This window comes from Panthera onca, chromosome A3 (genome assembly GCF_046562875.1).
Source record: "Panthera onca isolate mPanOnc1 chromosome A3, mPanOnc1 haplotype 2, whole genome shotgun sequence".
NCBI lineage: Eukaryota > Metazoa > Chordata > Mammalia > Carnivora > Felidae > Panthera > Panthera onca.
The window spans coordinates 51,602,597-51,629,214 of NC_138341.1; the positions used below are offsets into that span (position 1 = coordinate 51,602,597).

General features: G+C 44.7%; 1 protein-coding gene and 2 long non-coding RNA genes across 6 annotated transcripts in view; 2 read left to right on the plus strand and 1 right to left on the minus strand.

Moving 5' to 3' along the window:
- EXOC6B (exocyst complex component 6B) overlaps positions 1-22,138 on the plus strand; it is a 609,008-nt gene extending 586,870 nt beyond the window's left edge. For all 4 annotated transcript variants that reach the window (XM_078444598.2, XM_078444596.2, XM_078444597.2 and 1 more), the window contains 2 exons: positions 14,474-14,586; positions 18,675-22,138. In XM_078444598.2, coding sequence (XP_078300724.1) covers positions 14,474-14,586; positions 18,675-18,801 — 240 coding nt within the window. In that variant the 3' untranslated portion in view covers positions 18,802-22,138. The remainder of the gene's footprint in view (positions 1-14,473; positions 14,587-18,674) is intronic.
- Positions 2,189-24,165, minus strand: LOC144615937 (uncharacterized). The gene is made up of 3 exons (XR_013554683.2): positions 23,835-24,165; positions 16,838-16,910; positions 2,189-3,383 (listed from the first exon to the last, which is right to left on the minus strand). It is a non-coding gene; the product is annotated as an uncharacterized LOC144615937 (long non-coding RNA).
- A 131-nt stretch (positions 24,166-24,296) lies between these two features.
- LOC144615938 (uncharacterized) lies at positions 24,297-26,618 on the plus strand. The gene is made up of 2 exons (XR_013554684.2): positions 24,297-24,918; positions 26,497-26,618. It is a non-coding gene; the product is annotated as an uncharacterized LOC144615938 (long non-coding RNA).

A 26,618-nucleotide genomic window follows, 5' to 3' on the forward strand; every position in this document is an offset into this window, starting at 1 on the left:
GGGTCACCCTTGGGTGACACCCACGGATGTCAGCCCACGGAAGAGGCTTTCCATCCTTCCCTTGAACATGTACGTACAGTATGGCTATTCTCACCCAGCAGGAAAATAGGTTTTCCCTCTGCCCCTGCAGCAGGATAGATGCTGTCATCAATGAGAAATAGCCTCACAGTCTCTGACAAAGGAATACTTGGTGTTGGCATTTTTGTTTGGGAGTCTCCCCGCCCCAGGCACCAGCTGATGACAATGGGAAAGCCTGAAGCCTCCCTGTCTTTCTTTTTCTCTTTACCAAGGTAGTCTCAGAGGTGAAAAGTTTAGATAGCAAACCTATAAACCCACATTTATGAGGCAAATAAATATTTCTCAGAGTGACGTTCTGTTTCAGGGGAAGCTGCTGACGTGCAGTTGGTCTCTGATAAAGAGCTTAATGAAGCCTCCATCCGCCTGGCGGCTGGGCCGGAGGCAGGGCAGGGAGCTGCGCGGCCACCACTTGCCCCTTCTCCTGCCCGCACTCAACCAGGGAAAAAAGAGCAGGAGGTCAGCCCTTCCTTTCTGGAAAACCCAGGAGCCAGCCTATTGAGTGGCCGTTGCTGCAAAAGTCAAGTATAAACCAGGTTCCTGTAACCTCTAGAGATCCAGAGAAACTTGCCACCTCTGTCCACCCCAGTTCCACAGCCTGTGGAAAATCCCATGGCCTTCCTCAGATTCCTGTGAATCCCTAGACAGATACCTCCAGTCTTCTTTCCCAGGCTCCCATTTCCACAGTGCCGATGTACAGCTTTCTAGGTGCGAAATTCAGCCTCTTTGAGTTCACCAAAAAATAAATAACTAATTCACCCAAGCAATTGAGAGCAGAGTAGATTTGTCTAAAGATTAGAATTGAGCCGCATGGATTGTTAGGGGAGATTTATACCCCACAGTACACAGCAAACAGCTTTAGAATAGTCACTTACCAGACATCCCAGCTCATCAGAGACCTTTGGGGCCATTATACCAATAGGGATTTCCTTCTTAACCCTTGACACACATAATAGTTAAGTCTCCTCTCTTTAGATTAGCTCACTGCCTCTCAAGAACCAAAGTAACAGATTTCTTCCCTCTTCTCTACCACATGTCTTGGCACCTTGGAGATCTTACAAAGCAAGATACAGACATGTTTCTCTGCCCTAAAAGAATTCTGATGCCAGATGTTAAGATAATGAAGTTTTTGCCACCTTTTTACAATCAGAAGGATCTCCATGATCCTTCTGTCTTTAATTTAGTAGATATTACACATCTCACATCTGAGAGAATTTCAGAGCACACTGCCCTCCCTGGCCTGGATGGATCTAAAGGCTACTTTTTCTGTAAAAGACCGGATAGAGAATATTTTAAGTTTTTCAGGCCATGTGGTCTGTCACAACTATTTAACTCAGCTATTAAAGCACTAAGCAGTCATAGATGTTAGCTAGTGCACAAGGCTGTGTTCCAATAAAACTTTATTTACATAAACAAATGGTGACTGTAGTTTTCCATCCCTTGATCTAGAAGAAAGCATATAGCAGCTTTGATGAAAACGAGGAGAGAAGCCTCTAGGCTAAACTTCAATCTCCTTAGTTTAGCATATGAGGTCATTTATCACTTGCTCATTTGTCCTACTTGTCCTAAGGTGATCCCCACCTACCTGGCTCAGGCATAGATGCTCTTCTTCTGAACTTTCTTTGCACTCTGTTAGAGTAGCTGTGAGCATGCTCACATCATTCTGTATCTATTACTTACCGGAGTGAGTTCCTTGAGACTCGAGATAACTTCTTCACCCTTTCAGAAGAATGCCTAATACATTGTTGATACTCAGTTTATGTTTGTTAAAATAATTCCTGCTTTCTACTGCATTTGCTCAGATTTTAGTGTCATGAAGTGCTCCTGAGGATACATGGAAGGCAGGCAGACACTCTCTGAATGAGTGTGGCCCAGCCCCAGGAATAGGGAGTTGTGGGAGATCTTGGGCAGTGAACACAAACGGGTCAGTAGTCAATTCCGTGCTCTTTAGTGGACGTTTCACAGTCATTCTCTTGATCTGCCCTCAGCTGTTGACAGCAGGTGTTATGATTCCGTATTGGAAGGAGAAAACAGATTTATTGGTTTAACTGGGGTCACATCGTCAGTCAGGGAACCCTCCCCCACCCCACCTGAGGCTCTTTTGTGCTGTGCTAACCTTCCTCCTAAAAGGCACCTGTGCATCAGTGATTACGAAAAATACTTTATAATGATGCAACTGGTTTCATCCTGTCCAAGGCAGGGAGTAGACAAAAGAAACTTGGCCTGGTTTAGTGTCCTGTATGTTACAATTCTCTTGACTAAGCGTACTGTACTTTATGTAGCAGCCATGTTCTGAAGAGGTAGCATATTTAGAATTTTGTCAGTTAGATTATATGTTAAATTTCCCAGAGGAGCATGTTATTTGGAGTCATTTGGTAGTCTCTCCTCTCATGAAGAATTCTTCCGGAATATATGTAAAGTGCAAATTCAGGGTTTTGTACATCGAGTTTACTTCAAGGACACACCTGCTTTGGGAGCACAGCTCTCTAGAAGCCTCAGTGCGCCTGTTTGAGAGAAAACATGTAGAGTAAAGCACCCCCAGGGGAAAGAGGTGTGGCTCTTGTCAGTGTGTCTTTGTATCTGTGTCTGTGTGTACCTTAGCTCCTATGATCCTTTACTCCCATGGAATCTTTGCAGATATTCTAGGAAGAGGAGGCTCTCTCTAATGTGAGGTAGAGCCCATGCCGCCCACTAGGAGGGACCCAGATGTCACCTTGGAGCCAAACATCTACTGAGTTCCCATTCAGTACTCAAAGGTATCTTCCTCTGGAACCTTAGAACCACATACCCGCAGCTGGGTTCCCACTCACCTGTCATAGGCATCATCTCTCCTGTTTGATATTTCCTTCTTCCTCACTCAACCGCCCTTCCAAGTGCTGGTCAGGAGAACCTTAGGGTTGGTCCATTTGGAATGTTGGTTGTGAAAAACACACATCATAAGTCTGTTCCACCATCTAGCCAATATCGTTCCCATAAAATGTTAATTCACCTGTTTTAATTCCATGTAACATGTCTTTGCTGACCATCTGCTGTTGATCTAACCATATGCTCGTCCACACTGTGGAGTACTGAGAAGGAGAAAACATGATCACCATCCTTAGCAAGCTCCCCATCTACATGGGAGATGAGGCTCAGATCACAGAATTAGCAACAAAGGCGAAAGTATATAAAACACTTTTCTTCAAGAGTAGGCATGATATGAATTGGTTTGGTTGACAAGCACCAGTCCAGTAGTGAGAACAAGTAGGGCATTCTTCACCAGCCTCTTCTTTCTTTACATTCTGAGTTCTTTGGGTAATCCTTTCTGCCTATGAGAACACATAGGCACCATCAGAATTGTTTGCTTAAATATTAATCTATAATTCTTACTTGAAGATTTCCTTTTACCCCTTTACCACGTACAACTCATCCATTCGAATTACTTGTACATTCTCTGCTGGAGAACCATGTATGCTCGTATGTGCTAACCAAGAAAGTACTACTCTCTCTTAATCTCATTCCAAAAGTCTTTTGTGGAAGTTAGCATTTGTTCTGCTATTATAATGCTATCTGTTCTCTGTTGAGTTAACTTACTCTGTGGCCTTAGACTAGTTTTCACTTTGAATCATTTGGATTGTTCTAGACTTTCTCAGCTACCAGTGCAAAAAAGAAAGTGTTCAGAAGTTTGACGTAGCCTCGGGCAAGTACCCAACCCAGAGCCTGGATCAAAGAGGATTTTAAAAAATAAACAGCTGTGGCATCTTGGGGAGTATAAGCCATCAAGGCATCTCTACCACTTGTCTACTTCATGATTTTCAGCAACTTGCCTCTCCTTTCTGGGTCTTGGTCCTCCCTGAGTCCTATTAAACATGAGAGTGTTCTGAAATAACTAAGAAATACAGTAGAGACAGCTTTAGAACTGCTAAAGCCTTAGTTAAAAGTCACATTGAGGGACACCTGGATGGCTCAGTCGGTTAAGCATCCGACTTTGGCTCAGGTCATGATCTCACAGTTTGTGGGTTCGAGCCCCACATCGGGCTCTGTGCTGACAGCTCAGAGCCTGGAGCCTGCTTCGGATCCTGTGTTTCCCTCTCTCTCTGCCCCTCCCCGGCTCGCACTCTCTCTCTCTCTCAAAAATAAATAAACATTAAAAAAAAAATTTTTTTTTTTTTTAAAGTCACATTGAAAAAAATAATAGAAGCCATACAGGAAGCAAAAAAAAAAAAGAGTATACCATGATTCAAATATCTTTCCTTGTCCTGTCCTTTCCCACTTATGTATAATTTGTGTATAATAACCAGTAATGATATAATTTACAATTTTTATTCATCTATGTAGCTTATAAAATGTCACATCAACTACTACACTACTTTAGTTGTTCTCTTCTGATAAATACCATGAACAAATAACTGTGTTTGCAGTCAAAGCATCATTAACGATTGGTCGAGTTTGCTTTTGATCTAAGTAGCCCTAACATTTATTGGTATGTCCTACTCTGTAAATATCAAACGCTCTCCTGTGCCACCAGTTTAATGATAAAGTAGCCCCAAAACATAATGTCTGGCCTGTCCCTTGAAAAATGACTTACCTGGTTTACAAAAACAGCATTTGTGTGACTAAATCAAGAATATGATCATTAATGAGGAATTATCATCTAGGGAAGGAGTTCTAGGACATAACATTAAGTGAAAAAAGGAGAGCACAAAAGAGTATCCATGGTATGTTACCCTTCAAGTGAGAAAGAAAAGGCTATAAGAAAATGCTTATGTATATTCTCATTTGTACAAAAGTAATACAAGAAGGATAAACCAGAAACGAAATTGGTTGCATGCAATGCGTAGATAGGAAAGATGCAGAAAGAAGTGGAGAGACTAGAACAGACTAGAACAGGTTAGTTGGGATGAGGAGGGAGCGATACTTCTGAGGATAATTTTTATATAGCTCTGACTCATTCCCCCAAATAAATAAATAATAAAAATCAACCAGAATGTGGGAGGAATCCAAAGTGGAACACAATGGTGAAAAATAAGTCTAACTGAGTTATGAAAGAGTAATATAACCACACTGAAGTTGGGGGTGGGAAGAAAAGAACTAAGCCAAGTAATTTAAAAGCCAGTATTTTGAATGGAAATTATAAGCCTGAAGACAAAAAGAACTATATACAAATACTACACTCTAGTTAGTAAATTTGTTTCTCACAGGGGTATGGGTCAGCAATTCTGAAATACTTTATACTAGAATTGAACAAATAAATAAAATGTAGATAACTAGAACCAGGCTTCTCACTGTCAGAGAAAGAAGTGATAAGGAAAGAGGGAAGGCTAGCACCAACCCCATGGTGTTGAACTGCAACCAGAGACATCAGATAGGAACTCGTGATTTTAGTATATATACATAAATAGATACAGAAATATAGATATGTTTGTATGTGCAAGTTAGTAAACACATATATTTCTTAGCTCTGTCCATTGTGATGACCGAGAAGCAGTAACACCCCATAGAAATGAGCAGGCTAATTGCCCAGATTGTGGTTTCTAAACACCATTCTCCAGTAAAAGGAACTGTAGCTTCTTGGAAAAGTGACATTTCAGAGCAGGGGCAGGGAAGGTACAAGATGAGCTTGGAACAAACATCTTAGTGCCAGAAAGTAAGCAAGTGTTCAAAAAAGAGTAGGGCTGGTTGAAAATACACTGGAGAGCCATTCTGAAGGAGTTCCTAATGACCAAAGCTGGAATAATTTGAACAACAAAGTAAATAATGATCATATTTGATTATAACCCATGAAATAAAATAAATATTCATGAAGTAGTACTAATATAAATAATTGGACAAATAAATAAATGGAGGAGAAGGGACAGTACTTTTCCTCACAGAAGAATTCCAATTAATAACTTACATAAGGAGTGAGAGAAATAGCCAACCACCACAGTAAATATTGTTGCAGGCAAGATCCATCAATGGATATTAAAGTTGGTGGACAAAAGTTTGAGGGAAAACAGGATATTGCATAGTCTTTGTATTAATTACAAAGGTAAAAATAGTAACTTTACGGTGGAGAAAGTCATCAGCCATAGCCTTAACTAAGTGATCGAGCAAGGTTAATATCGCAAATAATGAGATGTGGCCATCATGTACACCTGATATTGATGCAATGAAAAGGGTACATTATCACTTCTGTTGTATTTATGCAAAACAAAAAAAAATGCATAATCTTGACCCAGAGTGTCTTAACCTCAACACTAATGACATTTTGCGTTGTGTAATTCTTTATTGTGGGGGCTGTCCTGAGCATAGTAGGTTTTTTAACAGCATCCCTGGCTTCTATCCTCTAGAAGCAGCATCACCACCACCACCACCACCACCCCACCACCACCACCCCCAGATTACACCCCCTTATTACAACCAAAAATGTCGCCAAACATTACCAGATGTCCCCTGGGAGGTAAGATTCCCCTCTGGCTGAGAACTATTGCCTTAGTCTAACCATAAGAAAATATTGGGCAGACCCAAATTGAGGGATGTTCTATAAAACAAATGACCAAAGAAACTATTCGTAAGTATCAAGATCTTTAAAGATAAGAATGAGGAACTGTAACAGATTGGAAGAGAGAAAGGAGACATGGAAAGTAAATTCAGTGTGGGATTCTGGAGTGGATCATAAAGAGGACATTAGTGGAAAATCTGCTTAAAGTAGAATAAAGTCATAGTTTAGTTAATAGTATTGTACGAATGCTAATTTCTTGGTTCTGATCATTATATTATGGCAATGTAATTAATATGTGAACATTGGAGAAGGTGGGTGAATGGTACAGAGGAACTGTCTATACTGTTTTTGCAACTTTTACATAAGCCTAACATTATCTAAAAATAATTTTTTTAATATGCCACTGATGTTAGAAAAATGCAGACAGATTTCCATATTGAACTCTATGACATGGATATAAGCGTAACTGGTATTTAATATTGCTGAGATGATTCCCATCACCTCTAAGGCATTGTGTGTGTGTGCGTGTGTGTGTGTGTGTGCATGGTTTGCACCACAATTTATATTTGCTATTTAAATTTTGTTATAAGTGAAAATTTTGTAAAATGTTCAGTTGTTAGTTCAAAAAGGAGGAATAGTCAGTATGTCATTTTATAGCATTTCACTCATTTGGCTTGGATTACAGTTATTCATGCTTTTCTTTTATTCTCCTACATGAGGGTAAACCATTTATTTTAATGACACTTGAAAGGCCCAGCCCTGTTCTTTGCACATAGAGGATGCTTTAAAAACATTTGCTGAATCCAGGGGGTTTACCTCTTCATTAAGAAAATCTGAGATAAGCTCCTATGTTCTATTATTATTGTTTCAAATCTTATGAGTAACTATTAGAACAGGTTACTTCATTTGAACTTTTTAAACTTTAGAAGGTTAATAAGTTTTATACAACACTTAAGAAACATAGAGGCTCCTGGCTAGCTCGGTCAATAGAGCATGCAACTCTTGATCCCGGGTTTGTACATTTAAGCCCAATGCTGGATGTAGAGATTACTTAAAAATAAAATCTTTAAAACATAAGGGTGCCTGGGTGGCTCAGTTGGTTAAGCATCCAACTTTGGCTCAGGTCATGATCTCACAATTAATGAGTTCAAACCCTGCGTCAGGCCCTATGCTGACAGCTCAGAGCCTGAGCCTTCTTCAGATTCTGTGTCTCCCTCTCTCTCTGCCCCTCCCCTTCCCCCGCTCACTCTCTCTCTCTCTTTCTCTCAAAAGTAAATAAAACTTAAAAAATTCCTTCTAAAAAATCTTTTAAAAATAGAAATTAAGAAAAAAGAAAAAAAAAAAAACCAAGTCTTAAGAAACATAAATAGAATGAACACAGTGCAGGCCCAAATTGTGGTTCTATAAATTCTATCAGAAGTCATCCCATACAGAATCAGGAATTTTAACAATGTTCTGATGCAGAAGTAAGAACTCATCAAAAGCCAACTACAGGAAAACCCACTAACTAAGGAAGATACCTGGTTATGAGAAAAATGAACTATCCTTGTGGTTGTGTTAGCAAGTTTTCCAGCCCATCCAGGTTTGCTAGGCCTCCCCAGCCAAAGCAGACCCTTGGCTATGGACCCTCTTGACCAGCCCCAGACACAGAAGCCATGCATAAAAAAAACACCGGTCTTGGGGTGCCTGAGTGACTCAGTCGGTTGAGCACCAACTTTAGCTCAAGTCATGATCTCACTGTTTGTGAGTTCGAGCCCTGCGTCGGGCTCTGTGCTGACAGCTCGGAGCCTAGAGCCTGCTTCGGATTCTGTGTCTCCCTCTCTCTCTGCTCCTTCCCCACTCGTGCTCTGTCTCTCTCTGTCTCTCAAAAATAAAACATTTAAAAAAATTTTTTAAAAAAGAAAACACTGATCTTCCTTCATAATAAGACTGATACTTGACTGAAACTTTTGTTATAAGTGCTTCCTTGTACACACAGACCACTTCATTCTGTTCCAGGCACACAGGCATCACTGAACTCTTGGCTGAAGTCACAAACTAAACCCTAGTATGGATAAAATGCTGGAGGTACAGAAGACATCACAGTACTCAAGATACAGGTTTAGGTAGTACCCAGATGCACCATTAAACACTAAATCATGTTGTAAGGAAACACTAAATCATGTCCCCTTTTAGTTTTTGTGATGACAAACAGAACATCTCGTTGTGACACTAATATTTGAGTCATCTTCTCTTTATGGCAAGAATGGTTTCCCATTTATGATAGTGATGTAAAATGTTCTTTTACATTTTTCTTATGATAAAACAGGAATCAATACAAAGAAAAAATGGTAAGTAAATAATAACATATGTAGCATGCGGCTATGATAAGAATTGCAAGGTAATGTTCAAACTATAAAGACTGTGGAACACTGATCTTCAGTTCAGTCTTCCACCTCTGACCCTCCTCTTTCTTCTTCTCCATCCACCATCTACTTACAAATATCAAGAAATAAGAGTTCTTAGAATGCATTTTTAATATGCTACTTCCTGTGAAAGAGAGAAAGAATAATTAGAAAGTGTCCGTGCCTCTGCCTATCTTTACAAATAGAGGCATAGGGAGGACAGGCCCAAAAACAATGGAGTTGGTTACCAGTGAGGCATGGGAAAAATTGGGGTAAAAGAAATACAGCAAGGGAAGGAACAATACTTCTCCGAGTTAGCTTTTTTGTAGTTTTGACTTTTGGAAGCATGTTAATGTCCTACATATTTAAAAATTAAATTAACAAGGATGGGAGAAAGGAGCCTAGAACTAAAAGCAAGTGGAAACAAAAGAACCCAGTTGCATTTAGATGAATACCATAACTAGACCCAAGGGAAAATGAAGAACTAACCCAAGTGGCTTAGGAACAGTGTTTGTTTGATTGTACACCCAGTCTTGAGTTGGGATGGCAAATTGCAATTTTTTTGGTAGTGGTATGTACAAATAATTCTGAACCTATTTTAGATATACGATAGGATGGAGCAAATTCACAAAAGAGATGATGTTCTTGAGAGCCAAGATTCTTATTGTGGAAGAAAGTATGCACAAGTACGGAATAGAGGAAGGCGAGAAAGAACTCTGAGAGAATGATTTGAATTGGAGGTATTAGTGTAAACTCGTGATTTCTACAGTATATATGTGTACATGCTTATAGAAGCACACATGTATATGTGTGTGCACACATATGTATGTATATGTATATTTACGTGCAAGTATTTCCCAGCTCTGCTGAAAGGGTTTAACTGCCCACAGATTGCCCCCCAGCAGCAATGAACAAAGCTGCTACAGTAGCAGTAGGCATACTTAGCACCCAAATCTTGGTCTCTATAACATTCCCACTAAAAGAAACCAGGGCCTCTCAGAGAAATGGCTGATGGCTGGGGCACGGTAGATATAAGACAAGCCTGCAACAAACACCTTATTATGCCAGAAGGTAAGGAAGTATCACAGGGACACAGGCGCTAGCTCAAAGCGCTCCCACTTGCCAAATCTGGGACAGTTTGAGCACTGAAATAATTAATTAGGTATAGTGATGAATATAAGCCATTGAAAAAATGGGAACTCATGAATCCATGCCATAAATAAATGCGTAAGTTAGTGAGGGAGAAATGCTGAGTGACAACTGATAAATGTGGAGGGAAGCGTGGAGTTGGAATGCCATCGTTTTGCAACCATCATAGTAAAGCTGAATCAGACAAGAATCTTCAATGGATGCTAAATCTGAGGGGAAATTTTAATCAGGAGCTGTATATCTGCATGATCTTAGATTGTCTCCTCCATTGCTGACTAGTTGGCAAAGGAAAACATAATACCTAGGCAGGGAGAAATCAGACAGCATCTTGATAGGGTGATCAAAATTGATATCACCAATGAGAGACAGATGAACAGTGTATACCTCAAGGTGTGATCCCCTGAGGAGTAGTACACAGCATCACTTCGATTGTATTCTGGCCAAAAATTCATGTCTTAAATCTTATTATAAGAAAGCACCAGAAAAAACCAAGTAGGGATTTGTTTTTGAGAGAGAAAGAGAGACAGAGAGAGAGACAGACAGAGCGCACATGCACGTGCCAGTGGGGGAGGGGTAGACACAGAATCTGAAGAAGGCTCCAGGCTCTGAGATGTCAGCACAGAGCCCAACGCTGAGCTCAAACCCATGAACCGCGAGATCGTGACCTGAGCCAAAGTCAGATGCTTAACCGACTGAGCCACCCAGGTGCCCCTCTTGATCTCTTATTCTAACACTTCATGGGATCCAGCCAAACTGTGCCCCATGCAGCTAACTTGGTTAAGTACTCCCCACACTCCCCAGTCTCCAGCTCTCCCAGAGGAGGCCATAAGACTGGGCACCAGCCCCCTGAAGGACTGTGGAAAGCAACACAGACCCAGAGTGTGATCAACAGCTCATACTGGTTGACCTTAATAGAGTTGTGTAGCTTTCATGCCCAGAGTGGGATAAATTAAGTAGCTTGTCATCCCAGAGCTTTTAGGCTCAGTACTGGCATTGAAAGACTTTGGCAGTAGGATACAAATAGAAAACTGTAGAGCTAAATCATGAACCACCCTCCCCACCCCATTGGTGATTTGCCCAGGCATCATCAGCCAGAAAGACATGGCATTCTGTGCCATAAATCAGAAAATACTGATAGCGTTAATTCCATCACAGAAATTAAGAATTCATTAATAGAGAAGGTAGTTTTGTTAAATGCACATATGTATACACATCTGAAAATACCAAAAATACTTTTAAGAAATCAGGTTTTCAAATGTTTCCAGTTCAACTTGTTATTCATTCACTTTTTTTTATTAGTTTATTGTATTAGTTCCCTAGGGTGCAAACAATAACAGGCTCCCCAAGGTCTTTTACATTTTTCCGAGAAGAAATTTTAATTAAGAGAATGCTGTCTTTTTTCATAATTTTTTTTCCTGGTATTTAGGGGAAAAACACAATTATATTTGTAAAACACAGTACTGGGAGGACTAGAACGAGTGTCTATTGCACTCCTAGGAGCAGGTAAAGAGGAACTATCTTGCATGGTGTTTGGGTACTATAGGACAGAAATACCACAGTTAGAGTAGGAAGTCAGGGAAAATTCTCTTCTAAAGCAGAGCTCTGTGAGGCCTTGGGGCAGTGAAAGGAAGTGGTAGAAGCCCTTTTACTTGCCAACTAAAATAGGCCTGACCTGAAAGAGGTCTGAGAGGGCCCTTTGGGGACAGGCCAGCCTAGAGTGACTGACTTGTGTGCTCATCTCTGTCCCCGTCTCCTCTCCTCTTTAGTATCCCTTTCTTGGCTAAGGGTGTAGGGGCTTTCCTCGGTTTTAGGCTTGGGACTTCAGCCAATTCCTGTTCTGCCTAAGGAAGTTTATAACAACTATTCTAAAAGAATGGACGGGAGAGGAGGCCTGGCCAAGCAGGGCAAGGCCCACAAGTGCCTGTTTGCCCAGTTGCACAGTGAAGACAGACAGGGGAGGAAGGTGTGCCTAGAGCCCAGGCCCTGGCATTGGATTTGACTCTAGGCCTCTCTTGTCTTTGTTCTGCACAGAGAGACAGCCATCCACTTGTCTCCATCGTCAGTTACCTCTCAGAAAGGGAGACCCAGGAACATGTCTTGAGTTCAAAGGCCTTTACATGAATCCCATTGCTAGAGACTGCTTAGAAGGCCCTCCTGCTGTGCAGCAGTGTGAGAACAGGACTTTGCCCCCTCTAGAAGCTTAGAGAGGGGAGGCAACAGTTTCCCTTTCATCACTCCTACCTTAGAAATGCAATGATTTCTTTTTTGGCTTTACCCAGTTACAGCTTTTAAATATTTGTTAGGGTGATAACCTGAGGCTAAATCTGGCTGGGAAGGAAAGCCTTTGACAAAATTCATTTAAGTTTCTCTAAGTCAGAATCTCTCCCAGACTCAGAACTCCATTTACCCTCAGAGTGCTTTCATTATCTTCTTCTAGGCATCCAGTTGTTGGCACTCATGACTCTTGGTGCTCCGCTTGAACCCTCCTGATCCCAGTGCCAGATTCTGTGCCCTCAATCTTGGGCTAAGCCCACTTTTCAGTCGTGACCTATCATGGCTCTGGGTTCCATCTATTCGGCCAGTATCCACGTAGGTGCGACATGGATTGCTCCCATAATGCTACAGGATCCATTTATACCTTGGTCCAGTGTTTCCGTGTTGTCTCCGTGCCCTGTTTACACACTATAGGTATGTGTATATGTCTGTGTCTGTAAAGGAAAAACTCAGTGTTTTGCTCCCTATGTAGGGAAAAACTCAGTTTTTTCCTACTGTGTTTCTCCTCTGAGTCTCCTTTACCACTTACACAAAACACTTCATTTCTGACACTTCTGGTCACCAAATGCTTGGACGTTTTTCTCCACGTCAAGCAAGTCCCTGCAACACCAGCTGGGTGCCCTACAATTTTACTCAATTCTGACACTGTCTACCCACAGACAGCATCAGATCCCACAAGTTAAAGGCTCAGTTCCCCCAAGACCCTCCCCGCAATTCAGACAGCAACCACCTGGTCGTCAACCTGGGCTTCTGACTGACTGTTGTAGACGGCAGCTTCCCTTGACCCCCTCCTTAGGTTGAATTTGCTGGAGTGGCTCCCAGAACTTACTAGATCACAGGTATCTTAGAAAAGGCTATAACTTAGGAACATTCAGGTGGAAGAGGTGTGCTATGCTATAGTGTAGGTATAGGGAAAAGGGTGTGAAGGAACTTCCATGGTCTCTCCAGGCGTACCACTCTCTCCAAATCTCCACATGTTCACCACCTGGAAGCTCTCCAAACCCTGTACTTTTGGGATTTTATGGAAACCTCATCACATAGACATGATAGCTCATTAACTCTGTTTTCAGCCTTTCTCCCTTCTCAAGAGAATGAGTGGTGGGGCTGAAAATTCCAAGCTTCTAATCATTGTTTGATCTTTCCAGTAGTGACCAGCCCTTATTCAGGAAGCCCCCCAGGGTCACCTCATTAGAACAAAAGACACTCCTATCACCTAGGACATTACATGGGTTTCAAGAGATCTGTGTTAAGAACAGAGGTCAAAGGCCAATATCAGGACAAGAGATGCCCGTAGTGTTCTTATCATTTAGGAAATTACAAGGGTTTTAGGAGCTCTATACCAGTAACCAGGGCCAGAGACCAATATGTATTTTCTGTTATCTCACAGTATCAGCTGAGTAAGTTGGGCAAAGTCAGTTCAGGAAGTCATGCAACTGGTTCTTGAACTCATACCTTTTTAACCTCAAAGCTTATACAGTTACATATGTGGCCCTCTAAGCAGTCTCTCTAGCAATAAGATTCATGTGGAATGCCACTTGACACATGGAAAGCATTTGTTAAGTATTTATTAAATTAATGAACGGTTATTATGATAGTCTTGTGGTGGTGTTTGTTTGTTTGTTTGTTTGTTTTGCTAAGTTTATTTATTTCGAAAGAGAGAGAGGAGAGGGAGTACCTGAGTGGGTGAGGGGCACAGAGAGAGGGAGAGAGAGAATCCCAAGCAGATTCCACACTGTCAGCAGAAATCCCATTGCAGGGCTCAGTTTCACAAACCATGAGATCATGACCTGAGCTGAAATCGAGAGCCAGATGCTTAACCGACTGAGCCACCCAGGCGCCCCTACAGTCTTGTGTTTTGATTCAGTCTCAGCCTGCCTCTGAGAGCTAAGTGCTGGCATGTAGTCTTAGCAACATTACAGCACTTATAGTAGAGGTGACTCTGCCTTCCAATGATTACTCATTTATTTTCCTAGTTGCATTACAGTCTTTAGCCATGCTTTCTCTTATTACATTTTTATTTTTATTTTCCAGATCTACTGTTAGCTGGTAGTGAAGGATAGTAGGGGTTTCTGAGATCCTGGTTGGTCTCTTCTGATTAATCCCTGGGGTGGGTTTGAATATTTTACAGCTTTTGGATCTCTTCATCCAGTGGGATTGGTCAACCTACCTTGCTGACTATGGTCAGCCCAACTGCAAGTACCTCCGGGTAAACCCAGTGACAGCACTGACCCTGCTTGAGAAGTGAGTACCTAGTCCAGCAGTCTCTGCTGGGAAGTGGGGGTTGGTATCGGGGATAATTTTCTCTTTGCCAGTACCTTCAAAAGACAGCAGAGAGGTCCTGTTCTTGAAGTTGCCATAAGTGCTACCAGCAGTCTCCATCATTGGATTTGGCAGGCTGGCCTTCTTGTAGCCTCTTAATTCCTGAACCCCCAATAAGCTAGGCCAAGTATGGGTCACGTGGACTCTGGCAGTACTTTGGAGCTTAAAGGGGCAACATCTCTTTAACTAGAGATGGAAAGAGAAGAAAGAACCATGCCTTAAGCTTGGTCAGAGGCCACCTGGTGAATAGAATGAGACTGGCCCCAATCGTCTGGGGATGATGGGCAGAACAGCCCCATCGAAGAAACCCGATCCGGTTTCTAGCAGAGAAGTTCTTGGAATTACTGAAACCTTCACCAGCAACCCCTCCCACTCCCTGCCAGAGTCGAGCCTTACTGTGCTGACTGTCTCAAGAAAGCTGTGTTGGAGAAGGTGTCTCCTTCTTGCTCTGGGCAGTCGCTGGCCAACAGAGGCGCTACCACTGAGATTGGGTCAGCCGTCTCCAGAACATCCCATGGCTAACCAGTGTATCAACCAGATGCCGGGATCTGCTGTGCAGCCTAGTTCTGGCTTTTGCTAACCTAGTTGAGAGCTGGCAGGCCAGAGACCAAGATCCAAGGAAAGGGGAAGCTTTTTCCTGTCATCACAGTTGTTAACTCCTAGCTTCCTCGAAGCTTCTTGGAAGAGTACCCTGCATCTAAGTAGTACAGCAAGTACCTATGTGGCCGTATGTGAACTTGGATACATGGACCAGCATCTAGGAGGTCAGAATGGAGCCTTAAGCAGAAGAAAAGGTTAAGGTGTATTCTCCCTACTACGCAGTGTGGTGGGAGAGAAGGGGAGGAGTTGGAAAGTAAGCAAGAGCAGGATGTAGAGGGATGTGTTTGCAGCCAAGAAACTAAGAGCCCAGAGTGCAGCTTTCTCCAGGCCAAGACAGACTGATGTTTCCATTTTAACTTTGTTTCCCATGATTCTCTCTCCCAATGAACTTCCTCCCTAGGATATCTAGAGAGTAAGTATATTATTCACTTGGGCCTTTTCCATCACTTTGAGGCAAGTCCTTCTGGTTTCCTCATTGACACTAATGACTACACTAAAATCCCTACCCTGTGAGTTGTCCCCACCCTGACACACTAATCTACTAAACTAGCCTGGTGCCAATTGGCTGGCTGCCTCCTCGATCCTTGGTCCTCAGAGTGACCCTTGGCATACCAATTCCTATGGGGCTGGAGGTCACAGCAGGGATTTTCCCCCACTGGCGCCAGGTAAAGGGCTGTTCCCACTCAGCTTCCTGGCCCACTCAATACTCTTGCTAGTGCAGGGCTTGAAACTCAGCCCTGACAGAAGCGAGCTCCTCGGCAGTCTTCCCCGCCTCCTGATGGTTGAAGCCCATGGCGTTAAGATCTGGAGCCTATGCCTCCCGTGGAAAATTTTTTATTAGAGGCAAGGCCTAATCCCAGCTGAATTGGGGACATGTTGGCTTTTCAGTTGGCATTTAGATGTCATATTCACTATGTGTCCAAATGGGCTGTGGGATTCCCTTCCAGTTCCTTCTCTCAGTAGTCCTTTACTTGTCTGCTCCTGAGAATTCCTAGATCTAAGAGGTATTGCCTCATCCACTTTCTGTGGATCAATTATAGGCTAAAATCATCAGCCTGTCTGTAGCATTCTGGAGGCCTAACAGGAACAAAGCCTCGTGCTTAGCCCTAGGAGTCAGCAGGGTTTAAAAGCTTCCTTCCAAACCCAGTAGGGCCATAGGCCACGCCGATCACTAAAATCCCTATTTGCCAGCCTCATAGGAACCAGTCCCTTTCCCTGACCCTTTCCTGCTTTCTGCACAGCCAGATGTACCACCAGAGCTTGACAGTCTCCGCTTTTTAACCTGGCGCTTCTTGGCAGGGTGAGATATGAAAAGAACCAAAGACCTGCTGAGGACATTCAGGAAAGAGAAGAGGCTCCTGTGTCATTGAGAGGTGGCCATAGCCAAAGTAGATCAGGATCCCGAGGAGGGTTCCCCTTTGGCTTTGGAGCATTCCAGGGCACAAACCAGCATGCCACCGTCAGCCTTCAGGGCACCTGAGTTTATCTTTTGAGTAATCCCAACTCCAGGCCTTAAGGGCCAAGAACTCCAAGACTCTGAGGCTCAGGGGTCTTCTTCCTCCCTTCCTCCTACCTTATTGCAAGAGCTTCCTATGGGAGCTGAAAGCCAACTCTGGTTCCCCATCTCTGGGCGGCTTGGAGGAGTCCTGAAATTAATGATCACATAGGATGTTAAATATCCCATACATATAGGGAGCGTTTTTTTCTTCCTCCTTTTTTTCTTTTTTGTTTTGTGTTGTTTTTACTTAGATTTATAGCATATTCCCTGGGATATATAATCTAAAGCCAGGTCAGTTCCATAAATGTAATGGTATAATTAATGTGTAAGGGACCAAATACAGTAATCATCATAGCCTTGAGACCCGCATGCTTTCTTTTCAACCAACCTCCATCACCTCTGCTTCTTCCTCACCTCCAAGCACAGACCTGCCCATGTGGGTGGGTGTATCTTATACTCAGTGTTCTGAGTTCGCTTGAGTAGTTCCAGCCTTAAGGCCCTTAAGCTTAGATCTGTGAGAGAAGTCTCCATTCATTTGTGGCCGTCGGTGTCAGCCAGAACCACACAGCTTTGGTGCTCGTCACGACCTCCTGACCTCATTTATATGCCCTTGAGGGATCTCTGGCCTTTTAACTCACTGGCCCCAAAGCTGCCCCTCTGCACAAGAGCCACCCCACAGGAAAAGATGGGCCAGGATTGGCGATGGGCCAAAAGCCCTTGGACGTATACCTGGGGGTTGATTACTAGGGTTGCCAAGGTTCCTTCCCCCCACTTCTTCTGACCTGTGTCCCTGCAGCCCAGGGAGCTGTGAAGTCAGAGAGCTGCTGTATCTCCGGGGGGGTGGTCATGAAGACCCAGGAGAAATTGGTCTGGGCAGTGTTCTTAATTCTCTAACACCAGAACTAGGGGTGGGCTGGAGGCCCAGTGTGCAGAGACTGAGGCCAGAGTTAACAGTCAGATGTCAGAGGTTGTGGACTCTCTGCAGGGAATAGCAGATTCCCACATTCTATCACAATGGCTTATTCAGACCTGGGCATTTCTGTGAAACCACAGCTTGGCCTTGACTTTATCCATGCTTCCCTGTTAGGTCTCTCCGTCTGACCACAACTGTTGCCCAGAGCTGCCCATGGTTTGTACTCTAAGACGATGCCACCTCTGGAGCTTTAACAGGACCCAGGAATAGAAAGCCCTGCAAAGACCAAAGGTCTGAGGATATAGACAGACATCGAGTCCTCAGGGGCTTCTCTTGCCTAAAGTTCCGGTTCATCAAGTGAAAGGATGGCCCACCTGCTCTCCTCAGCACCACACACTCAGCCACCTCACTGCCTCTGGGTCCTTAGTCTGAGATAAAAGAAAAAAGATCATTCAAGCCCTTAGTGTTGTTAAGGATGGGATAGAGTAAACAGCCTGTGAAGTTTAGAAATACATGGTGGCTTTTCGTTATTCATATCCTCTTGGAATTACTAGTTGAGAGTATGTTTTTGCCCTATCTTTCAAATACCAGCTTTAAGGTCCCAGCAAGATTTCATAAGCTCATGAGATGGTAAGTGGATCCTAGATATCCTGTAAGAGCCTGTTGAGCACCAGGGCTTTAGCATGCCCCAGAGACCTGTAACAGGTGCGCAGCTGGAGATGGAAGGGAAGGAAATAGGTAGGGCGGGTATGGATGATCAGGGGGTTGGCTCTCCCATAGCTGGCTTTTGACTTTTGATTCCAAAGGTGACTGAAGTTGGGAGGGCTATGGACAGCTTCCTGAATAAGTAGGTAAGTATGGGCCTGACAGTGAAAACATTCTGCACTCTCTCAACTCTGGGTGGAGGGTAAGATACACTGTGTGATCCTGCCTCCTGCCAGTTCTTTCTACCATTGTCTCCTCAAACACTTTGCTCTCTTTCTTTCCTTCTGTGTTTAGGATGAAGGACACTAGCCGCAAGAACAACATGTTTGCACAGTTTCGGAAAAATGAGCGAGACAAGCAGAAATTGATTGACACTGTGGCCAAGCAGCTCCGGGGACTCATCAGCAGCCACCATTCGTGAAGGCTGGCCTCAGGCCCACAGAGGCTGCTCACTATAGCCCCATAGCCTGGGACCCAGCCCTGGCTGGCCCTGCATTTGTGCATTCTTCTTCAAAGAGAGCAAATGTATTTTTTTAATAACCTATGTACAGTATTCGCATAACCTTTCCCTATAGAAAAAGAGGCACAAGATAAAGCAAGTACGTGAGATGTTGCTAGGCTGGGGCTCAGGAGAAGTTACACTATACTATCTGTATCATCCTAGAGATGGTGATATCACTAATCCCAGTATGATGAACCACCTTTCATCCATGGCTCTCGAGCCTAGGTCTGGGGCTCAGGAACGACACTAACAAAATGGGTACTTGGCACTGGGAGGTAAGGTGAGTAGGTGAAAAGGTAATAAAGTATATCCTGTTTACTCCCGGGTGCCCCATTCACCACATAGGTGAGGTTGATTCTTCATGATGCAAGGAGAGGACCAGGAAGACGTTACTGTTTAGTGTATGGAAACCAGCACACTGTATTGGAGGTTCGTATCTCCTCCGTCCACCAACTTTCCCTGGCTGGGAAACAAGCATGGCCTGTGGCCAGATGACAGCTTCACTCCAGTTCCCCAAGGATGGCAATGTCTTTAGCCCATATCTGACCCAGTCTTTTATTGCTGATTTCTCTAGGGCAAGACAGAGTTGAGTATACAGTGGTACTAATTGGACCCCATGACTAACTGCAGGTTGCTCCACACCAAAAGGAGTTTTATTGGCTCTTGAAAACCAGTGTGAATGGAATCAGAGCCTCGGTCCTTTCCCCATTCTTCTCATTTTCTTCTTTCAGGGTCAGGGTACTTGGTTCAGAACATAGATCAACAGTTATTTCCATAGATCTTCACAGAGACTTGGCCTCCTTCAGTAGTGTCATTGAGATAAGTCGGATTCCAGAAGCCTGAAAATGGCCCTTACTCTACCCTTAGGTAAAACCTGAAGATTACCTGGGAGTGTTCCTTGTGTTGTAAAACCAGCTCCCTGGCCACCATCTTTCAAGGAAATATTATCAGCTCTGCACACTGGGGGCAGCCGTAGCTGGACAGGATGCCTCTAGGGATGGAGACGTCACCATGAAGTAGACAGGGCCAAGTATGGCTAGTAGTTTGTTACCTCTGGCCCAGCTGTCCCTTACTAAGTCATATCCTAGATCTGAAGCTCTTCTTACTCAAGCCTAAGCCTTCCATCCTCTCCTGAGATCCCCCGAACCATCTTTTGGCCTCATCTGAGAAAGATCTGTAATCCTACCCCACAAATTCTGGAGTTTGCAAAGCGAGCCTGGACTAGCTAGCTTGGAAGCTGTGTCCACTGTCCCAGACGGGCTTCTGACACAAGGGCTTTGCTGTGAGGTCAGTCAGAGGAACCTGGACTTGAAGACTCTTCAGGAAGATGCTACTGTGGCTACTGGCAAGAATATAATTATGCATCACCAGACAATGACAAATAAGCCACACAGGCCTTTCCAGCTTGGATTAGTGGGTGGAGAGACTCATCAAGCAAAATTCTTCACTACCTTTGTCAGCTACTGAGTTGCTTCTGGGGAGGGCAGTGCTTCCTTTTTCATTCCCCACCCCAGCCCCCCAGCCCCCCATATCCCATCACAACTTGAAAACCAAGGGGAAGAGATTATGCCCACAGACATGCAGGCTTCCTCAAAGCTGGAGAGACGAGTCTGCGTGTAAGCTCTGGAGAATCTTTCTGAAGCTCACCTTGAGACCTAGGTGGTTAGCCTAGGGTCTTAGGATGAGGGTCCAGGTGAATGCTGCCACCCAGAACTTCAAAAGGCAAGGGATGGCAGGGGGCCATGGGAATGAGACCCAAGATGCCATCTCCCAAGCCCTGGACTTGACTGAAAAGGAGCAAAAAATGATTACACGAATCTAAAGTCCTGTTGCTTAAGAAGGGCTCCAAATATACGCCTTTTATTAGTCCCCAGTTTGCAGCAAGATTCCTTCAGCTTTGTGCACTGAGACTTGGAATGGAGAGAACCTTAAGCAGGTCATACTTTTTGTCTTTTTTGAGTCATCATTGCTGGTCCGGTCTCAAACATGTACCCTGGAAAGACTGCTGTAGAGGAAAGGCGAACAAGGTGGAGGAATGGGGGTTCCTCTGCACCTTGTACACAGAAGTCCCTTTAAAGAAAACACTTACTCAAGCTCAAGACTTATTAGGGAGGACCCTTTGGTAGATCTCATCTTCCCTCTCAGTCTGCCTTTAGTCTTCTCTAACGAAACCAACATGCCGCTACTGAGTTGTCTGTAGAGACACCCTCTTGGGGGGGCAAGAGAAGGTCAAAAAACAGGGACCCACAGCGTCCAAGTTGTTTGAATTGGTGAAGTAGGAATTTTCAGTTTTGCCTATAGGCCTCTAGCTGGACCAGCCCTTGAGAGGACTCACGCACATGTGCCCATGCCCATCAGATTCCTAAGATCTGGCCTCAAGTGCCCAGAGATAGATAGGTAGGTGCCCCAGTGGGCCTCAGTAAGGGGGGCAAGAACACAGGTGGCTAGAAGCCTCCCGGCCTTCTAGTTAATATGACTCTTGACCAAGTTCTTGGAAAAACCTGGTCCATGCTTCTAGAGGGATGTTCTTGTTTGGGACCCTAGTAGGTTTCAGAAGTAGTACAGGTGGCTTGTATAGTTTCAACATTCATAGGAAATCTCTTTGAGTGAACTGTAAATGAAGCTGTTGGCGGGGGGAGGGGGAGAACAGGACCCAGAGATTGGAACCAGCAGAGTCCCTGTTGACAGAAGAAATGTCCAACGGCCAGGGAGTGCTCCCCAGTGTTTCCATTGCATACCAGGCCTAACAGCCTCTCAGGCCTCAAAGCCAGCCTAGCTTCACTGCACACTTGTCAAGCGCTTGCTCAGCAAGCCCCAGACCCAGAGCCCTTTATCCCCAAGATTGGCAGTGGCCATGACCTTCCTCATAAAGCCTCTCGACACTCCCTGGGGCCTGCTAACAGAAATCCCCCCCTACCTTGGCCTCCTTTCTCCCAGGACTCTCCTCCTGGCTGCTTCAACTGCCTCTTTTTTTCTCTTCGCCTGCATCCGCAATTACTTTTCACCAATGTGTTGGAAATGGCCTTTTTATTTTGCACAAATAGTTGTACATTTATGGAGGAAATTTAGGAGAGTCCATTTTTAACTCTAAAGGGAATTTTTTTCTTTAAAACTCACTAGTAAAGCTACTGATGCAGATGGGCCTCGTGGTTAGTGGGAACCTCCCGTGTGGAAAGAGCATGTTTATTCCTCCTGTACATTTTCCTCTCTTAACTGCTATTAAACAAGAGAGCCTATGTACCTGTTTCAAAAGCCACGGTGTTGTCTCATGGTTTTTTTTGTTCTTCCGCCCCTTTCGCACAGTGCAGCTATGGTTGGTGATCTGGATGACAGCCAATGCACCCCCTCAACTGGACTGAGGACCAGAGCAGGCAATAGCCTGCTGGGGGGAGAAAGCCTGCCTGCCAGACAAGGGCAAGGAGCCTTTGAAACGTCCCGAACTACTGAGTTAGATCTTCCTGTCTATGTAGTTAACGCTGGCATCATCACCATCAAGACGAGTAACTTTTGAAATGCCTGATTTACGTGGAGCACCAGGCTAGGCAACTTGAGGCCTGATGGGTTGAACACCAGCCCGGCAACAGAAAGGCTCCCAGTCAGAACGGGAAGATGGAGGACTATCCAGAACAAAGCCAGGCTGGGAGAAGGGGTGAAATGAGCCGATTTTAGAGCTCAGTGTGGGAGAGGGGCAGGCACCACGGCCTGCTATAGGAATGGGTCTGGTCAGGGAAGAGAGCAGAGAGAAAGCAGCACGTTAAGTAGCTGGGCCTTGAAGGACTCAAATTCAAATTGTATTAAGCTGTAGGAGTATCTTAGGCACAGACCACATTAGAGTAAAAAGTTGGCCTGAGCCTATGCATATGCTGGGAGGTTCCTCACGGAAGCATGGGGAATAAGGCCAGAAATGGTGTAACAGCACCAGTCTGCCTGCCCCCTCAGAAGCCATGAGAATAGGATGGGAAAAATTCCTTCAGTAACAAGTCTGACTACTGTAGCCAGGTTTCAGTCCCTGCTGTGCCACTTACTAGCCAGCTGGCCTTGACCAGTTACCTCCCTCAATCTCATAATCCTCATCAGTGAAACAGAAAAGTAGTCCTAATTTACAGTGTGGTTGTCAAGTGTGAAGGAGTCATGGATGGTCAGGATGCTTCGCCAGTTCCTAGCCATAGCACGTGCACTGTTTAAGGCCTTCCCCTTCTTCCTCTCCAATTCCACAACATTCCTCATGGCTGAGCACTGGACAGAAGTGTCCAGAGCTTCTCTGCCTCCTGGCTTCTCCTCTCCAAGCCCAGCGCAGGGTGGATGGTAATGAGGCCTCCGGAGCTCCTGTACACAAAATGGGTGCAAGCCCTTCGAATCAGCCAACTGTGACTCAGGGTACAGCCAGTTCTTCAGCTAGAATCTGCCCCCTCACCACCACTTAGAACATTCTCCGCTCTCTCTTTGGTGCCAGAGTTTACACTTGGTACTAGAATTCAGGAGTTCTTAACCAGGGGTTCATGAACCCGTGGAATATGTGTATGTGTGTGAGTGTACACGTATGTGCACATGTGTGGGTACCAGCTTGCGTTCACCCATTTTTTTCTGGATAGAACGTGCGTGGCTCTCCTCACTGTCAAAGAAAGATTCGGGACTAAAATACTGAATGATAAGCAAATCTCCTGAGGGAAAGCCAGACGCCCTGAGCCTCCTCTCCCTGCCTCATAGAATTCTGGAAGATTTTTCAAGACCTTCAGTTCTGCCTCTTACCTTTTCCAGGAGCCCCCATGTGAACCTCAGGTCATACCTAAAAACCGGTACAGCCACTCCTGGCTTTTTCTACACAGCCAGGTTATGGTAACTGAGGTCGGCATGAGGACCTTGCACTTCTGAGAATACGGAGCCTCCCAGCTGGTTGGGGAGAGTCCAGTGTAGATACATGGACCCTCAAAGCCAAACTGAACCTGACTCACCTCAGAACGTTTCCTATAGCTTCCGAGCACTGACTGATGCATGGTTCCACCGCCCCAGGCCTTATCCAGAGAGGGAGCAGCCCTGGTGGGGTGTCCAGGGTGGGGTGCGAGGTGGGGACCCTGGGACAGATGTGAAGCAGGCACCAGCATGCCCCTTTTCTCACAGCTAGGCTTATCTGCGGACCAGGCAGGTGAGGATGGGGAACAGCTAGCAGGAGATAAGGGGAGGGAGAGAAAGTGCCAGACCCTTTCCCCAGAGGCCTCAGTTTTGAATTTAATGGGCAGTGTGTGCCGGGAATGAGAGAGCCTCACAGCCCAGGGGACCAGAAGACAAAAGCTCTTGAGGAAGTGCAAGGAGGAGGAGGAGAGGAGTGGGGGCCTGGGCATTGTGCGGGAGAGCCACCCCTCTATCTGTTTCAATCACTGCTGGGGTTAGGGTTACCCTGCACTTGGGGCCCCAGCTGCTTTGTGGGGTCTGTGACATCAGCCGTTGTGATGGTAATGGAGGGGCCTCTCTCACGGGGGGCTCCCCTTCACCAGCCAGCCCACATCAACTCCCAGAGAGGATTGAAGCTCCTGTTCCCTCAGGGTGGGGGCAGGATGTGGGCCCAGAACTAGACCCAAGAGAACAGGCCCCCTCCCAGTCTGAACCCACTGCTTAGTGTTATCTTCCAGGCCCAAGCTATGACCTTCCTCTCTCCAAAGCTCCAGAAAAGGAATGGAATCTGAACATTGAGACGCTTTTCTGGCCCTAAACAATCCTTCCATTCTCTAGGCTCAATGATGGGTCTATTTCCTCCTGTAAATGGGTCTCGTAATCTTCAACTTTTACCTTTGCTTCTAAGGGTAATTAATTAGATCTCCCTCTTGTTCTCCCTACACACTCCCCTCTCTGTTACAAGGCTCAGGTTAAGCCGGGTGGATGGCTTTTCTTTCTTTCTAGTCCATGGAGTGCTCATTTTTAAAGCTGATGGAGTAAGTCCTTGCCCTCTCCAGTGAACCTCTTCTCCAGAGAAGGCTGCTAGGGAAACACCACTTCCTCGGGCCCAGGAAAGCGGCCTCTGCCCAGCTCAAGGCTTTTCAGGTAGCCAGTTCCGAGCAACCATTTCACTCTTTCTTCCCAGATATGTCTCCAAGGTTTTAGGGAAGGGGCTTTCGGGCTGTCAATCTCAGGAGCAAAGTGAAGGATTAAGTGATGATCTGGACCTTGGAGGTGAAGGGAGGCAAAGATGGGCACAGGAGAAGGAAGATCAAAAACTCAGATTCCTTTTTTTCCGACGTCTGAGGGGAAACAGGCCTCAGGTGCAGGACAGCATGAAGGCATCAGGTGGGGAGGAGTGAGCATAGACCCCCATTTGAGCAGCAGGAGGAGAGGCTGCTATGGGGAGGCAGGTCATGGGGGCAGGAAGTTGAGCCCTAGGGACACCGATGATTTCTAGGAACCGGGAGCTTGTCTGATGCTCCGACTCGACAATGAGCTCTTCGGAGGCAGAAATGACTTGGCATGCCTGTCTGAATCCTCTGCGGCACCTTGCCCAGCAAATGGCACTTGGGCACTCCTGACCAAGTGAGTCACACCCGCAGTGGGGACAGTTACTACCGAGGGGGGTGCTGCTGGGAAAGCAGCACTCCCTGCTGGGAGGAATATCTTGTGGCCCACACTGGTTTGGAAGGGGATTGAGAATAAAAAGCAAAGTAGCTTTTGGTCAGTTTTGTTATGGTTTTAAAATTCTCTACAGCCATGTACTACCCCACTCTTGGTATGCTGTGGAGTAAGGAACAGGTTGAAAACAGACCGTGTCAGGTGAGAAACCAAAATGGCAGTTTAATTCCTGACAGGCAGGGTGTGCTCCTGGTGGTGGTGGTGGTGGTGGTGGTGAAGGAGTGTGTCCGTGCATGTGTGGATGTGGATGTGGGTGTCTAAATACTGAGCCCTAATTCCATTTCCCACATAGAATCACTGTTAACAGTATGGTGATGTTCTTTCAGATCATCTGAATATGTAGATACTTTTTTCACCAAAAAAATTGAATCCTGTATTTTATATTGCGGGCTTCTTTCCCACTTAACGTATCTTAAACATCTTTCATGGCAATATAATGGGATTTCTTCCTTTCTGAAGCCCATGAATACTTCCATTGCATGGATGTACCTGGGGTTTATTTAATTCTGAGTTGGTGAATATCTGGCATGTTTCCAGTGTTTCACTATTGTGAGTAATATCGCAAGACTCTTGTATACATCCTTGCCTTCTTGCATAGTATAAAATTTCAGGAGTGGAATTGATTGGTTAAAGGTCGTTAGTATTACAAATCTTAATAGAAATTGTGTGTTACTCTTGAAAATCCCCAATTTACACTCCCTCCAATAGGAGAATGTGGCAGTGACCCAGCTTTCCTCCCCCCACCCCCCCCCCCAACCCCCCACACCAAATGGCTGACTGGCTGATCAGTTGTCCCACAGAATCTCTGATTAATTTGTCAATATCATCTTTATCATATATTAAATTCCCATTTATTCTTGGGCCTATTTCTGGACTTTATTTACTGTTCCATGATCATTTCTATTTCTGAGCCATTACCATATTGTTTTAATTACCATATCTTTTTAGTCTGTTTTAATACCTACTAATCCCTTCCTACGTCATGCTTTTCTCTTTCAGATTGTTCCTGAATATTTGGATAATTATTCTTCCAGGGTAATTTTATAATTCTCTTTTTCAAGTTTTAAAAGTTCTATTGTGATTTTGATTGGAATTGCATTGAATTTATAGAATAATTTGCA